General features: G+C 38.7%; 1 protein-coding gene across 1 annotated transcript in view; it reads right to left on the bottom strand.

Annotated features, from left to right (window-relative positions):
* CHN2 (chimerin 2) overlaps positions 1 to 16,282 on the bottom strand; it is a 163,557-nt gene that overhangs the window by 67,197 nt on the left and 80,078 nt on the right. The window contains exons 4-6 of the mRNA XM_017836115.1: positions 5,093 to 5,124; positions 1,887 to 2,000; positions 32 to 320 (exon numbers count right to left, since the gene is read on the bottom strand). Coding sequence (XP_017691604.1) covers positions 32 to 320; positions 1,887 to 2,000; positions 5,093 to 5,124 — 435 coding nt within the window. The remainder of the gene's footprint in view (positions 1 to 31; positions 321 to 1,886; positions 2,001 to 5,092; positions 5,125 to 16,282) is intronic.

Here is a 16,282-nt window from a genome sequence, read left to right on the forward strand (position 1 = left end):
TAATTCCCCAAATTTGAAACAGAATACTTACCTTTTCAACTGGAGTATTTTCTTCACTCGTTACACTTGCTTTTCTTGAGGATTCATTTTTTGTTCTGCTCAGCCTCCGGGACACTTTTTCTCTAAGCAAAGTGGCATATCCAATGTGCTCATATATGGGGTTTGTTGTCATTTTGGAAATATACTCAGAAGCCTTTGTTTCTATATACAATGTTATCAAGCCATCTGTAACCAGATCGTGGATTGATTCAAACCTTTTTTCCCCAACAAAGTGCTTCCCATCATAGAACAACCTGTAGTTTAGGGTCTGATTACCAAATCTGCAAACACCAAAAAAAAGTGGAGGGAGAGAAGAAAGAGAGAGAGAATTCAGACTGGCAAAACACTCAGGAGATGATTTCACTGACAAACCTATATGTCTGGATTACATATGGAACATGCACACAGCTGCAACTGGATCTCTGTGGAGAGACCAACCCAAGTTTGAACCCAAACTTGACTGCATCACATGGACTGGACCACAGAGCTGAGGCCAAGTCTCCACAACAAGCTACGTGACCCAGATGTACATGATTAAATCTAACTCCTATGGGAACCACCACAGCAATTGGAAAGGCTAATTGTTTGCAATGACAAGGCCCTACACTGGGATGCATAACTGTGTTAAAGGCTTTTCCATCCTGAATAATTTTTGAGGTACAGAAAGCCCATGCTTAACCACCATGGGCATATTTACACTCAATGAAGAGAGATGGGCATCTCTAGCAAGTAATTCAAATTCTAAGGGCCTGAATCACGCTCTCTGAGGAAGCTAGGGACACCAAGCTCCTAATTCAGGGCCCAATTAAATACCTAAAGTTATGTGGGAAAACTTTGGTCCTATTTATGGCAGGTGTAATCTATTGGGGGTTTTTTAAGTGTTTTAAAAATCAGAGTGCTGTAGTAACACATTCAGTTTGCAACACTGAGGTTGGAATCCCACTATTGCTTAAAGGATTCAAAGATATGATATTGGGTTAAATGGTCCTTATATTGCATCAAAACTGCATGTCTCTGCATACTTTATTAGGAATTCAAATCAAAGTGTTTAAGTCTCTTATTTTTCACCTACATTTTTCATATGAATTCCTAATTTATAATCAAATTCAGTTTTTGATTCTACAAATTATTATCCGGATGGGTTTAGAAATCATGCTGTTGCATCAAAACAATAGGCATTTTGCCACAGTTCTCATCCTTTAGTATTTTTTTCAACATTTTATTTTGAAATCTCTCTCCAAAACCCTAAAAAATTGTGTTTGTTCTTTTTCAGCTGACAGAAGTTGATTTTAATTTACACCACTTTTTAGTTGGCATGACTCACTAGCTTTTCCAGCTTTACCATCTGCACATCAATACAAATTTTAAGCATGATTTCAGCACTGTATCACAGACACTTGGGGTAAGTCCTTAAAGGATTTTTCCTCCTAGTTTACCAGCAGAAGGGTAAAAATGCAGACTTTTAGTTTGTGCATGTCTCACAGAAGTAATAATGCTATAAAAATTGGCAAAGTATTGCCAATGAGTTTGATTTGTCAAAACCCAACTGAGTATCTTGTCCTCTTGCCACTAACCCACAGCGTCTTTAAGACTTGCGTGGGGCAGGTTTTGAATGACACAGCTAAGCAAGGAGTGGACGTATTTTCAAAGAAATGCACCTGTGAGGGGCAGTGAGTTTGCAGCTAGGGTTACAACTGAATTTTTCATTCAGTTTAATAACAGACTCTTACTTCTTTGAGCAGCAGCATTCCATGCTTCACAATGTATTTCTCCAACAAGCTGATATAATTCCCTCCATTAAACACATTTACATGTGAACTGTAAACCTCTATTAAAACCCCATTTACCTGAGAGCAAGAGTATAGCAGCCGGGTTGCCGCTGGCTTTCTCTAAGAATATATGCTCCTTCTACGCCAGCAAGTATTTCATCTGCTTGCTCCCGAGAAATGATCCCGTGAAACCTAAGGGAAGACATTCCAGTGACTTACACAACAATCCAACCAGAAACACCTCCTCCTCCACCCCAGAAACCATTCGAAAACTTCAGCACTCTAGAGCATCATGATCCAAGCCATCAGGAGAGTGTCCAAGCAGCAGAAAAGTCGTCCAGCCTGGACAAGCCTGGACAAGTTCAGCACAGAGACAAAACAAAAATTACACTCTATATGCAGTTTCAGTCAATATAACAACCAACAGCACCCAAAGATTATTTTCTGTAAATGCCCTGTCTTTTCGCAACTTTTCTACCAGTCTACACCCCTATTCCTTGTTTCCTTTCTAGAGACCTTACAACAGAATCATAAACTAGGCACAAGGGCATTTTTAAAACATTGAATTATTATATTTAAGTATGTAGTTATTTTTATATATATATACATAAATATTTAAATATAATTAAAATTATAGGTCTTTCTTATTATCGGTTTGCTTAATTTTTATATTAACAATGCTTCCTCGAATTTGTAAGGGAAACTGAGACAAAAATGGAAACAATTATTCAAAATTCCATTCTGCATATATTAAAGTGGAGGAAGGTACAGAATAGTACTGAGAAAAATACTGGTTTCTTCATTCAGTGTTGGAGAAAAGCAATACTTCTTTGATTCTTTTGTCATTGCTATTTTAAGAAAGAAAGAGGGCCTAGGATGCACAATTAACCTCATGATAATCAATATTTAGCAGTGATTTCTCCATCAGTATAAATGCAGTCTTGACAGCAGTTTGAGTTTTAACTCCTACGCACATTTTGCTAGCTGATAAGTCTCTGAAGGTCTCTTCAGCAGTTTTGAAAGTTTCTATTTTTGCTGCTGTTTGAAAAAAAGCACTAAAAGGTACTGGCCTTCAGCATTTTCTCTTTTCTGACAATACATACGAAGTGGCACATCCCTAACACTGCCTCTGGGGAGGAAGTGAAAGAGAAGAAAAACACGCTGGATGTAAATGCAATTGTTGTTCCATCCTCTTTATGTTGTCTTTTCACAACTAATATATGTTGAAAATATTAGGTATAGGTGACCTTTCCAGAGTGACTTTTTATTAAAAGTAACGTAAATTGATTAATCTTTTCTGTCTGTACAGGTGGGGAACACACTCACTGCTCCATCCAAATTGAAATGATCATCCCCTAAATGACATAATTTAAGCATGACTTTACGAGTAAACTTAAGGCAATTCATAATTCTGATTGCAAATAATGAGTATAAGCTATCCCCCAAAAGAAATGTATTATAAAACATACCAGGCTGTAGGTTAGATATTTTGACAAAAGCTCTCCGTGTGATCCATTTCACAAATACTTGGGGCACCTGTGAAATTTCTTTATCCATGGGTGGTAAGCACTGGGTAATCCAAGCTTTCTTATGGATATTTTAGTACATTTTTTTAAGAGCATGAAAACAGCTTGTACAGGGTACAAGTTCCCCTGAACTCAGATGCTTGCTTCTGACAGCAGCTGACAAGAAACGTTTACAGAAGGACTGTAGGAAGCAGTGACATATTTCTTTCACTTCACATCCCTGTCCATCCATCACTGGTTTAGCCACAATTGTGACTGATCAGTTGTGACCTTACCCTTCATGAATCTGAGAATCTCACTTGTAAGCCCTTTAAGATCTTGGTGCTTTTGGTCTCTGCAGCTGCCCATGGCAATGAACTTGAGAAGGACACTGTGCATGTCCCTCTCTTGGACACTCACTGAGGAAGACCTGTTCATTTTTATCTGTGGTAAGAGCTGCCATCCCTAGTTGCATCCCTTTACTCCACCACTGTTGTCCTTCGCCATACCTGTCATTTCTTCTACAACCTTTGTAAAAAGGATGGAGGAGGAAGGGGTAGAGAGGCACTAGAACTATATGCCCTATTTAAAATGCAGCCACATCACAGATTTATATAGTAATATTTTTTTTTTTCAGTTTCTTTACCTAAAAATTCCCTTTTCTCTTTCCAAGCACCACTAAGCACTGAGTCAATTGTTTTTATAGGACTTCCCCAGTGCTTCTTTCTGTATGATAACAACTAATGTGATCTCGTGTGGGCAGGTTCACCAAGGTGACATCTTACAGTTTCCGCTAGCCCTGCTGCTCCACAAACCCAGGCAGGTCCCTGGATAAGAGATTCCAGCAATGGTTTTACAAGTCCTGCTGTAGGAAATGTGATGTGTTACTCAACTAGGTACTGTCTTCAGCTCTGTTGTACTCTAGTGGCTAGATCTGAATTCTTTGCTGTTAAAGACAATATTTAAAAAATGAAACTTTGGTAATTAGGGGCAAAGCTACTGGCTCTTGAGGTTTCTGACGGTAGAAAAGGATCATTAAACACAGATGGTCTGGGATGGGAGAACATGGGATCTAAGTAAGAGATAAGGGCTGGGGTCTCAGCAGATTAGTAAAGGCCAAATGCCAGGTCTGGGTGGCTGCTGCAGTGGCTATGCCCCTCAACTTCACCGCCCAAATCTCCATGCAATGCATGACCCAGCCCCTTCCGAGCTATTTAGGGGCAAGAAGACTGTTGAGCACAAAGGAATTATACTCTAGTGGTTTGTTGTATTCCTTACAATAAAAATACACCTCTTCTTTGGGTATTTTGAACCTCATAACTTCAGCAGGGAGAACAGCATTTACACATGCAGTAGGATACACACACACTTCCACAGCCGTGTAGGATGGGGAAAGCATAGGAACATACACAAAAAGGCAGTGAGAGAGACACGTGCTTCTCTCCTCCCTAGGCCATTGCAGGACCACTGGGACGTATAAGCGACAACCAGAACCAAAAAAGGATGAAGTACTCAGACAATATTTCTTTTCCCAAACTCTCATGAGAAAAGCAAAATAAACATGCAGGCTCACACAGCAGCATAATCCATGGATTGTGAGCAGCAGTGCTGGACTGAAACATAGCTAAATCATTAGGCTTTCAATATATTTGGCTCCTAGTTGAAGTGAGAGGTAAAATTAAATATTTTATTAGACCTCCACTGTGTCTTTCTTTTTTAGTTCTAGAACAATAACTTTTGGATACACCCAACAAATATATAAAAGAGGAAAATACTTACTCTCTTCCATAATACTTTGGCCTGTTCTCCACCTAAATTTTGAAAGAAAGGAAAAAAATATTAAAAACATATTCATTTTTAAATAAACTACAGAAAAATAAATTATACTTGTATATTAATGAGGACTACTGCACCCATCTAAGTGATGAAGTTCTGCAGTTTCAAAACTGTGACTGGAGTGTGACAAGGCAGAAGAAGAGAAGAGTGAAAACAGAGGAGGTGGTTTTATTGATGGATTTCTGGGAGAAATAACATGTATCAGTGGTGAAAAAATAGAACTACACCTAATTGTATAAAATCTAACCAAGCAGACAAAGAATATTTTACTGCAGTTTTGCCAATCTAGTATTTATAATATAAAGTAAGACTATTTTTGTTATATACGCTTTGTATACATTTATATATATCCTTTATGTATGTTATATATACAATATGTACATATACTATATATATTTATGTACATTTATGTAAATTTATATACCATTTATTTGCATTTTTTGCCTATATATGGCAACAGACGGAAGATAAAAAGTTTAATATTCTCGGGAAAAAAAAAGGTTTCTGCATTTAGACATAAGCCTCAAAATCCTAGAAGTCTCAAGAATTTGCGGGCCGGACCCAGAGCACACTCAAAGTTGCCGGAAAGACTCCCAGTTATTTCAAAGATCGTTGAACCAACTTTTAGGGAGGTCACGTCCTCACCCAGAAGCCCTGGGCAGGCCTGGCACCGCGACTCGCTCCCAAAAAAGCAGCTCCCTGTGTCCCCCCCCACCCCGTGTCCCCCCATCCCCGCGGCGGGGCCGGGCGGGGCCGGCAGGGGGCGCCGCTCCCCCGCCTTGCAGGGGCCCTGACGGCGGGCTCGGCCAATTAACGCGCGCGCGGCCATCGCTAATTACTTCACAGGGCTGGGGGGTTTTTTCAGGCGTATTCCCATAGAAGTGTCTTTATAAAGAGCTGCCCCTCCCCCCAGCTGCAGCACTTTTCGGTGGTGTCATCTCGCCGCGCTGCAGCTTCAGTCAGTGCTTCAGTCAGAACTTCATAGAAGATACACATAAATTCTCCAAATTATTGAAAAAGATTATCTGAGTGCCTGTATATCTCAATAAAGAAGTCTATATCAATGGAATTACTACTTCATGCGTGCTAACACACACGTAGAGAAATTGTGGTTTCAAGACTGTTTCATCCTTTAGCATAAAAAAAAAAATTAGGTGGTTTTACCCCATTTTATCTGACTGGAAACAAGAGCTCTTGTTCTTGTTTTCATGATATCTCATTATTTCGCTCATAAAAATTTTAAATTGATGAAGGTTTTCCTTTATTCCTTTTTTCTTTTCCTGAATAGCAAATGCATAACTGTCACATTTTTGATTCAATAATCCACACGCCATGCACTAAAGCGAAGCAGTTGAATTTCTACCCTGCAGTCACTGAGGCTACAACACAGCACAAGATGAACAAAAGTCTGTACAAGATAATGAGAATCTTCAATGGAAGACCTATGGGAGTTCAATCAAGTCCTTACTGCGCTTCTTTCCCAGCTCGGCATTTCTTTTCTAGCACGGCACTAACAATAGCAGTATCATACCCTTGAAACTCCTGCCTAGGAATAATACCTTGATACAAACATTTTTGAGTTCTGAGGGGCAGGAGTAAGAGGGGGAAGCAAACACAAAAGTGAAGAGAGAGCAAAATCAAAGGAATTGCCAAGTGCAGGTTCTGTGTTTCTATGTGCATATATGGGAACTCAGAGAAGAAAGTGTATGAATTCAATTTTTTAAATTTTCTATTTTTATAAGTAAAAAAAAGTAATATCAAGAAAAAGACATATTACCTCTAAAAGGACGTTGTTCATATATTCATCTTCAATAGCACTATATGACTTTATTATCTTGGAACTGAGCAGCCTTCCTGTCATCCTTACAAACCTTAATAACCCTTGAAAGCATATATTTAGCTGGGAACTCAATTAAAAAATGAGTATCAGAAGCTGAGTTAGCTAAGACCACCACATACAATTTTCTCTTTCGTGGAATCAAAGGCCACTCAGTATATTGAAATTTGGGACAAGGAACAAACACATTGCTCTTTCATTCCCACGGAAGGCCAAATAAAACCTTTAGACTATAGAAGGTAAAGCATGACTTTCATTTAGTAGTCAGAATCTGCTTCTATTTAAAGACACAGATTTACCTTGATTGCGTTTATACACTAAATAAACCCCAACACTTCAAATATACCTCAGAAAAATGAATTAACAGCACCAGCACCCACCCTCAAAATTAACTTTAAGTACAAGCTCCCCCCAAATATAAATTACTCCCCCCCATATAACTAAATATACACATAAAGTATAAAAGCAATCTGGAAATAACTCCTTGAACAAATGGAGGCACCTTTTTTATTCTTCTCACGCCATTTATAGAAAAATACAAATTTATCTGTGAAACTTTTATCATTTAACTAGCAACTGACTGAGCCACCCTGGATAATGTGATTTCCACTTTTCCTGCTGTTCACAAACTAAAAGATTTGCTCTTCTGAGAATCCACACAAAGCCCATCTACTCCTCTATTCTTCCTCCTATTCCATAAAACAGAAACCTTCACTCCAACATCTTTTAGCATCCGTGTGTTTAAAATAGCCACAACTTCAGTATTTGGCGTTTAACAGAAAAGATATAGTAGCATTTCCTGAAATGAAGCTCCAGATCTGTCAGACCATCCAAGTGCCCCAGAATATAAAAATCCCCCCGTGTCCTCACTGCAATCTTTACCCTGAAATAATAATTTCTCTCCTATTTCTCTCCAACTTCACCACTAGGAAAACACAAGGAAACAAAGATATTGCAAGATAAAAGATCAAAAATACCATCAGGGTCTCCAGATCAAAACCAGAATGTTGGACTGAACTTGGAAATAAACCAAAAGCCTGCACAATTGATGAAGCAGAGGCTTAAAAATATCAAAGGAGCCAGTAGGTCTGTTTTGCGCGACTGCAGACTCTGTAAAAACTTCAAGGGAAATTCTATATATTCCAGAAGGCAAAGGTGACTGAAATTCAGTTGGGATTAGCTTTCTCTCTCCTGCTATCAATGGGTTTGCACACACAAAGTCAAGCAGATCCACCTAAGAGAATTCTTAGAGCTGGAAAGAACAGAAAATCCACAGGCAGGAAAGTGACTGTTCCTGGTGGTAGGAGTCCAGAGCAATCAGCCTTTTTCTGAAGACACACACATTTAGGTTTTTTTGCATAGGTAATGGCTGTAAAGAACACTTTCATTACTTTCCATATAGCCCTCACAATTTCCTTGCTGAAAAAAGAGCCACCTTTCCCAGGTGACCAGTTGGTTTTATGCATCACTGGCCCATCTTCCTAGACACTGAGTAAGGGGGGAGATCAGACAGCTTGAGTCGTTTAGGACTCTTATGCTAACAGACATAAACAAAGTACACAAATGAGGAAAATTACATATGACAAATTATAGGTCTTCACTAGTGAAAATATATTTTGCCTTAAAGAGCACCACAGCTTGCTCTTACTTCTCCCATATAGAGGATAAATTAAATGGTTGTGCCTTCTCCACTAAAAGTACGTGGCAGCTTTCAATTCAAATGTGAGATGGTAATTTTCTGGCTTAGAAAAAGGTATTATTGCCAATTTCAAACCAAAAATGTTGTTGCAGAGTAGGCATTTCTGGATGTTGTTCCAGAAACCACGGGGAAAATGCTGAAAATCACTACTGAAATTCATAGTTGTATAAATTGTGAAACAGCAGTGAATGCCAAAATTGTTTAAAACTAAAGTCACATTGATCAGGAAATAAGATGTATGGTAAAACAAGCTAAATCACTACTAATCCAGTAATCTTACAAAGCCAGCAACATTCATTGACATCTAATCTTGATGCATGCTCAAAGAGAAATGAAACCCAGCACAGCTTTCCTGCCACTCCACAGAGGCCTTTGGAAGCTCACGTTTGAGAGACTCTGCATATTCCAGCTTCAACTGAAAGCCTGCCAAACCTGATTGCCTCTCCCCAGTCCAAAAATAAAAATCCTTACTTGTACACTTAGTCTAGTTTTACAAGATTTTTTACAATGTTACAGCATATTTTTCAAGGTGTGGAGTTAGTTGTACTCAGGTTTGATGTCAAGACTGAGGAGAAAATAACTCTGCCTAATAAACTAGATATCTGAGCTAATTCAATATATTATGTTTACATAATTTTGAAATTTACTGAATTTAATGCACTGGGACTTGTGGCTCCTGTTTTGGCCAGGATGGTTTAGCCCTGGCATGACACACTCCTACTAATGTACAGATTACTGTACAGATTACTATATTAAAATCCCACACAACTCTGCAAGATAACTCATCACAAAACTACTGGGAATCATGCAAGTAGGAGGTGAGCATCCCCTAATGTGACAGATTTTCATTGCAAGCACTGACATCCAAGCCACACTGCAGCGAAGATTTGAAGATACCCTGAAGAATTCTTTCTGCATAGAAATACTACCACAGAAATAGGATAACCCTAATTTCAGAAAAATTTGATTTCTCTTCAGCTTCATTGCACAAGACATATTTTCTTATCCAGTGGCCAAAGCTGAAATCTAGAAATGCTGCAATGAAAGTTTAGAAATCCCTCCAGGACAGCAATCTGTCTGTAATTCAGAAGGGCCAGCACAGCATAACAGTGTGTACTGTGGACTTCAGCCACTGCCTTAATACATCCATGATGAAAATATAAAAGGGGAAGGAAACAATAAGATGGGGAGCTGCACCTGGCTCTCTCTTCTTCAATACACAACAAGAACAGACAAACAAGATCCACGAGTTAATAATGGTGATGTGTTTACTCAGAGCAGGCAGCGAGGCATTTTCCCAAAGGAAGTTTAATCTGATATAGTTTCTGTTTGGAACAATCTTAATTATTTTTCAGTAACTCTGGTTGACTGGATATAAATATATTTTTCAGCTCAGTTTGACATAAAGAGAAATAGAAGAGTTTGAAGAGAAGCTTTCAAGACAAGCCCAGGAAAAACAGACTGTAGAGAAAAGGAGTTTATTGTCTGTATTGTTCAACTTTTGGCAGACTTATCATAAACTCACTGCAAACTTTACACTTACAAAACCAACCAAAAAGGATTAAGGCAAGTTGCAAGCCCCCATTAAAGGGAATGAAGAATAAGCTGTATTTCGTTACTCCCATAAAACAGGTTTTTTGCCTTGGAATTTTTCTTGAAGAAAATTCTACTTAGATCTATTAGCATGTCTAATATTCCCTCCAAATAGGACAAATTATTTCACATCAATGACTCTTAAGCAATTTAAATTGGGAGAAGATTCTTTTGGATGGGAAATATTTATCAACCTTTTTTTACCTTTTAGCCACTTTCTTTCTCTTACCTTATCAGGCTTTCTGACACCCATGTTTTCAAAGAGAAACAACTCTTGGTTTTGCAAAATGTGTCATATCATAAAGTCTGTTGCTAATTATGTTAGTAGGAATAGCAGCAATGCAACATCTCTAGTCCCTGGCCAAGGACAGGCCAATAATAGTATGTATGTACCTACTATGTACATACATAATGAAAAGATGGTCTTCTCCCCTAAGATTTTCAGTCAATGGCATTCAGCGTGACTGATCTGACAGGCTTCATATGACAAGCCTAACGAGCACCTATAACTTCATAAGTGTTCATGTACTATGATTGTGTGATGAGGTAGGAGCAAAGACATTCCTCAGAAAGAAACTAGCAATGCCCAAGTCCCCATAATTTATTCCACCTGCTCTGCCCATGTTTCAGAGGCTGTCCAGAGAGAAGGGTGACATGAATAGTTTTGGAAGTGTGCATCTCCTTTTGTCATTCAGTCACAGAGCCATGGAGATGCCAATGTTATGACCACTTAAGGGGTGGATATTCAGCCATGCATTATAGGCTTGGAGGCTCCCAGCCTCCAAGAAAGTAGATGGGAGCAACATGTCAAAATCATTCAAAATACCAGAAGGGCATTGACTAGACAGGTCTCTGCGGAAAAGGATCCTGGCATTGTTACAGATCAATAAATGAACTTGAATCACTGATTCTGTCTGTAACAAAAACTGCCAAAACCAGAAGGCTATACTGAGGATAAAACCAGAAGGCTATACTGAGGATAAAACCAAGAATGCAGCCAAGAAGACATCAGAGTAATCCTCTCCTTGCAATGTCTACTCAGAAAGCCTCTAGATGGAATACTGACTGTGGGCTGGGGCACCACGTCTCAAGGAAGACTGAAGCAAATAACTGGAGTAAGCAGGGATTTAGCAACAATGAAAAGACATGAAAAGAGATTGGCCCAAAGAAAACAAGATAGAGAGGGGCTGTAGCAGACAGGTGTGAAAAAGGCTGCTTTCCAGAGGAAATAAATTTGTTCTCTGTGTGCTTACTAGACATGAAAAGAAGAAACAGGCTTAAACTGCAAAAAAAAAAGATAGAAAAACGTTAAAATAATTAAGCACTAAATAAATAAGCAGAGGCAGTCAAGAAATCTTCATGAAGCCTTTTTCAAGGCTTTAAGAAGTGGATATGCAAACATCTCTTCTTGACACAGGAATGACAACCTCTTGACTTTCTTCTGGCCCTGAGATACCCCATCCAGCCTAGTCCTCACCTCTGCCTGGACTGCTCTCAGGAGATAGGGATTAGCAGGGAGCAGACTTAAATAGGCTGTAAAAATCACCCATAAAACCACAATAATACTCAGCCCACCTCTATAAGGCTCTCAGGGGAGAAGGCAGCACCCAGAAGGCAGTGGACTGAGTAAACTGTTCTGGAGGAGAAAGCCAAACATTCAAGTGATAAACTTGTCACCACTTAACTAAATAACAAAACTCAGTTTCAATCCATCAGCATAACAAAGTGCCAAATTGTGTTTGGAATCCTCTAAAAAATACTCTGAGGAAAAATTTACAGCACCAGGGAGAAGGTAGGAGCATTCTTCACCACTAGGAAAAATGAAAAAGAATACAAGACAAAAGTGGAGAACACAAAGAATGCTTTTATTAACTGCTGTTCAAAGCTGCACAACTTCTCTGCTATGGTGGCATGTTGTAGCCCATGGAGAAAGTAAAATGCATAGTGACCCTTTTGCAGAAGGATAATGCATTACAAAGAAACACAGGAAGCTCAGCAGATCTGACTCTTACTGTGGCACTTGGCTGATTTCCACTCAATCAAGGTTATTTCTACCATTTTTAAACACAAATATTTTAAAAATAATTTAATGTGCTTATTTGCTTACTTGCTTGTACCAAACTTTCAAAAGAGCTGCTTTAAGCCATCCTTTATGAGAGTAATTTTAACTCAGGTTTGTTTCCTTTCTATGACCTTGAGCAAACTGTCCAGCAGCCAATAATCAATATACCAGACAAAACACCATAAACACTAGAAGGTTACAAAATCTCCCCCAACACGGACATCTGCTACAAAACCAGAATATATTTCTGTATATATACAGCTCTAACAGAAAAGAGCAAGATTGAACAAGAAAAGAAAATCCAAATATTTTCTCGCCTAGTAAGGAAAATAATGGGCTCCTGAACATAAGCTAAAATAAACTGAAATAAATCTTAATCAAGAAGCCTGCTGCTAAATAGTTGGAGGAGGCAGGGTCAGGTTCAAACAATTTCAACAGCAAAAGTGGGAGTCATCTGTTTTGTTATGCAGCCTCCATTCATGCAGTAAGGGCATCATTAAATGTAAAAGGAATATCGATGTTACTCTGAATGCAAGTGAAAAATTTGAATATAACATTTAAACTGTGCTCCTTTTTTTTCAAGAATGATGTGTTGAGTCATTTAAATAGGAGGAAAAATATCCCCAGCAGCAGATAAATGCAGTAAGCCACATTAATGCTCTGAATTCTTCTGTAACAACTGAGAAGCACTAAAACATTCCTATGACACATGCCACAACAGTCCACAATTCCAAAAAGATGTGTGTAGTTGGCTGATTTGACCATTCTGTGTGTGTAGCTATATACATGCATGTACAGGAAGTATGTGAAGGACGACAGAGAGATATGTAAAGTTTCTATATTTATTCATATTAGGAAATACAAATTAATCATGTGCTCAATACTCTGTGTTCCTTTGCTGTTTCTGGCTGGAGTAGAGGTAATTTTCTCTGCAATGGCTAGTATGGAGCTGTGTTTTGGATTTGTGCTGAACACAGGGCTGATAGTATAGAGATGCTTTTGTTATTGCTGAGCAGGGCTTACACAGAGCCAAGGCCTTTTCTGCTTTCTGTACTGCCATGCTGGTGAGGAAGTTCAGGGTGCATGGGAGGTTGGGAGGAGACACAGCTGGGACAAGCTACCCAAACTGACCAAAGGGATATTCCATACCATATGACATCATGCTCAACATATAAAGCTGGGGGGAGGAAGGAGGAAGGGAGGGACATTTGGAGTGATGGTGTTTGTCTTCTTACGTGTGATGGGGCCTTGCTCTCCTCGAGATGGATGAACACCTGCCTGCCCATGGGAAGCAGTGAACAAATTCCTTGTTTTGCTTTGTTTGTGTGCATAGCTTCTGCTTTCTCTGTTAAACTGTCTGGATCTCAACATATGAATTTTCAGGCTTTTACCCCTCCGATTCTCTTCCTGATCGTGCTGGTGGGGAAGTGACTGAGTGGTGCTCAGCTGTTGGCTGGGGTTAAACCACAACAATTCCTCATCTTGAAACTTGAAAAAAGATACCAGACATAAAGAGAGCAGAGACATCCAGAGCCCTTTCTACATATTATTTAACCAGATATGATGAACACTAGCCCGATGTTGAACGGGTATGTAAATCTGTACAAGCACTTAGCATTTTCACCTACACATAGGCTTATAGATAAACTTTATCTAGGTGGAGATATGAAATAGGCTTTCATTTATTTTGGCTTGAAAACTGCTTACATTCAACACCATGTCTAAATAAAAAAAAAACTAGATGAAGAGAGTGATATTAAACAAGGATAAAGGGAAATAAAAAACTAGGGAAATAGCAAAATGACAAGCACACACATCACCCACTTCCAAAGAGAGATGGAAGGGAGGGTGAAACTTTGCAAAGATTTTAAGCAAATCCACAGGAATAATTAGCAAGTTCATCAGTCCTTAAAGACAGCTACCTACAGTTTGTGCTAATCAAACGGTATCAAAAATAGTCAGAGCTTGCCATCATGTCTTCCAAAAAGATGGTTTTAACTTTTCCATTTCACAGTGATCAATAAGCGCACTGACTGGTTCATACCATATTCCTCTGATCAACACTCGTCTAATTTGCAAATCATAACCTAGAACATTAGTAAATCAAACCTGAGGACATTCAAGTGAAACAGACAAACCTCTTCTAGTTTTGTTTAGCTGTAACTACATAAATGAAATATTTACTATCACATCTGCAGAATAATTAGAAAGCTTTCTCCTCCGTTCAGTAGTCAATGGACTGTTAAAATGAGAATGATGTGGCTTCATCTGAGTGCTCCACCATCTTACTATTGCAGCAGAGTGAGACTGCAAGACTCATGGACTCTAGGAGAGATGAGCTTTCCTGTCAGTCAATAAAGCGCCTTGGAAAAAAACACCAGCAAATTTCTCTGATGTGATAAATACAAGGGAATTTTGGGCAAGCAATATTCCATCTTCCTTTCTTTCTTTCCTCCACTGCTGCAAACCGCAGGCATTTTGCAGGACGAAATTCACTGCGGAGATACTACAGAAAAATGACCTTGGGTGTAAACCCATATTTTAAATTTATATAGGAAAACCTGCATATAGCCAGTTTCGAGGGCTGCTGGATACAATAACTTTTGACATTCAGTCCATGGGTCCCCTGCACCACTTTAGCTGAACAGCCTTCCTGGCTTTCAACTGCTCTGAGCCACTACCAATGCAACCAGGCTTTCTATATTTGCTATGAATTTCAGCTGAAGAATTTTCCTCTTTCTGTCAATGTCTATTCAAAATTGCTCTTAACTTCATTTGCAATCCACAGACTACTGCTGTGTCCTCCTTGTATCTTTTTGTTTCTATCATAAAGAGGTTTATGAAAACACAATTAAAGCATCAGCAATATTATAAGAATTTGAAAATATGGGCTCCATTAAGTCTTACATGTGCAAACATTTCCATTAATGAAAATAGTTTTCAGCACAATTCTGCTCATTTTCACTTAATTGCTAGCTAATAGGGTCTCTTGGTGTGTCACTGTGTGTGTTCTGAGGTTTCTTTCTAAGGGAAAGATAACATAATATTCTGAATTATCTCAGATAAGCTCTCATGACTTGGCAGTAAGAGACACCTCATAGCAGTGTCTGACTTTTGCAGTAGAGTGATTTGAACAAGTGCCATGAAAATTCCCATTTGCTCCCGTTATTTACCACCAATTTTATGGCTAATTTTAATGCCCTATTACAGCTCTCTGGTACTTCACCACAGTATAGACATTGTTCTTAGAAAGATGAAGGTAGAGAGAAAGAGGAAATATTCCACTTGTAAAGGTCACTAAGTGAGCAGAATAAGGGAATTAATGGAAAACTTATTGCAATGATTAAAGACTTATTATCCAGTCAGATATACTATGCAAACATTTTACTAAGGCTGAATCTTAACAACCTTGCTCAAGCTTACCTAGTCATAAGCTTTTTAACCAGTATTTTTAATATTGCTATTGTTTAAACTATCCACTTCTAATTGCAATGTTCTTAACTTGAATCCCATGCTTCAGGAGAGACTTTGATGATAACTGAATAAAGAGTAAATTGCAGCAGTTCAGTTTGGGAACTGTGCAATAAGTCTGTGTATTTGCAGCTAGTAATGGACGAGATGGCAATAGCATTACAAACCTGCTAGTGACCATTTCAACAGTTATGTTCTATGAAATGCCACTATGTACACTCTTGTTTTGATAAATCTAGGTAATGGATATCCAGAGGGTCAAAAGAGTTCCAGACCCTCTGGATGGTTTGAGTGAAAAAACCCTCAGCAGTACAGTCACCATTATTTTAGTCTCTTATAATTATTTAAGCAAAAAGAAAAAGGGATTTCTTTCGTCAGAGAAGTCTCCCTTTTGTAATCATATTTGCTTTCAGTCAAGAAACCATAATTTTTATGTTTTAAAGGCAGAGACAATAATTTCTACCGCTTCTG

This window comes from Lepidothrix coronata, unplaced genomic scaffold (genome assembly GCF_001604755.1).
Source record: "Lepidothrix coronata isolate B3197 unplaced genomic scaffold, Lepidothrix_coronata-1.0 Scaffold270, whole genome shotgun sequence".
NCBI lineage: Eukaryota > Metazoa > Chordata > Aves > Passeriformes > Pipridae > Lepidothrix > Lepidothrix coronata.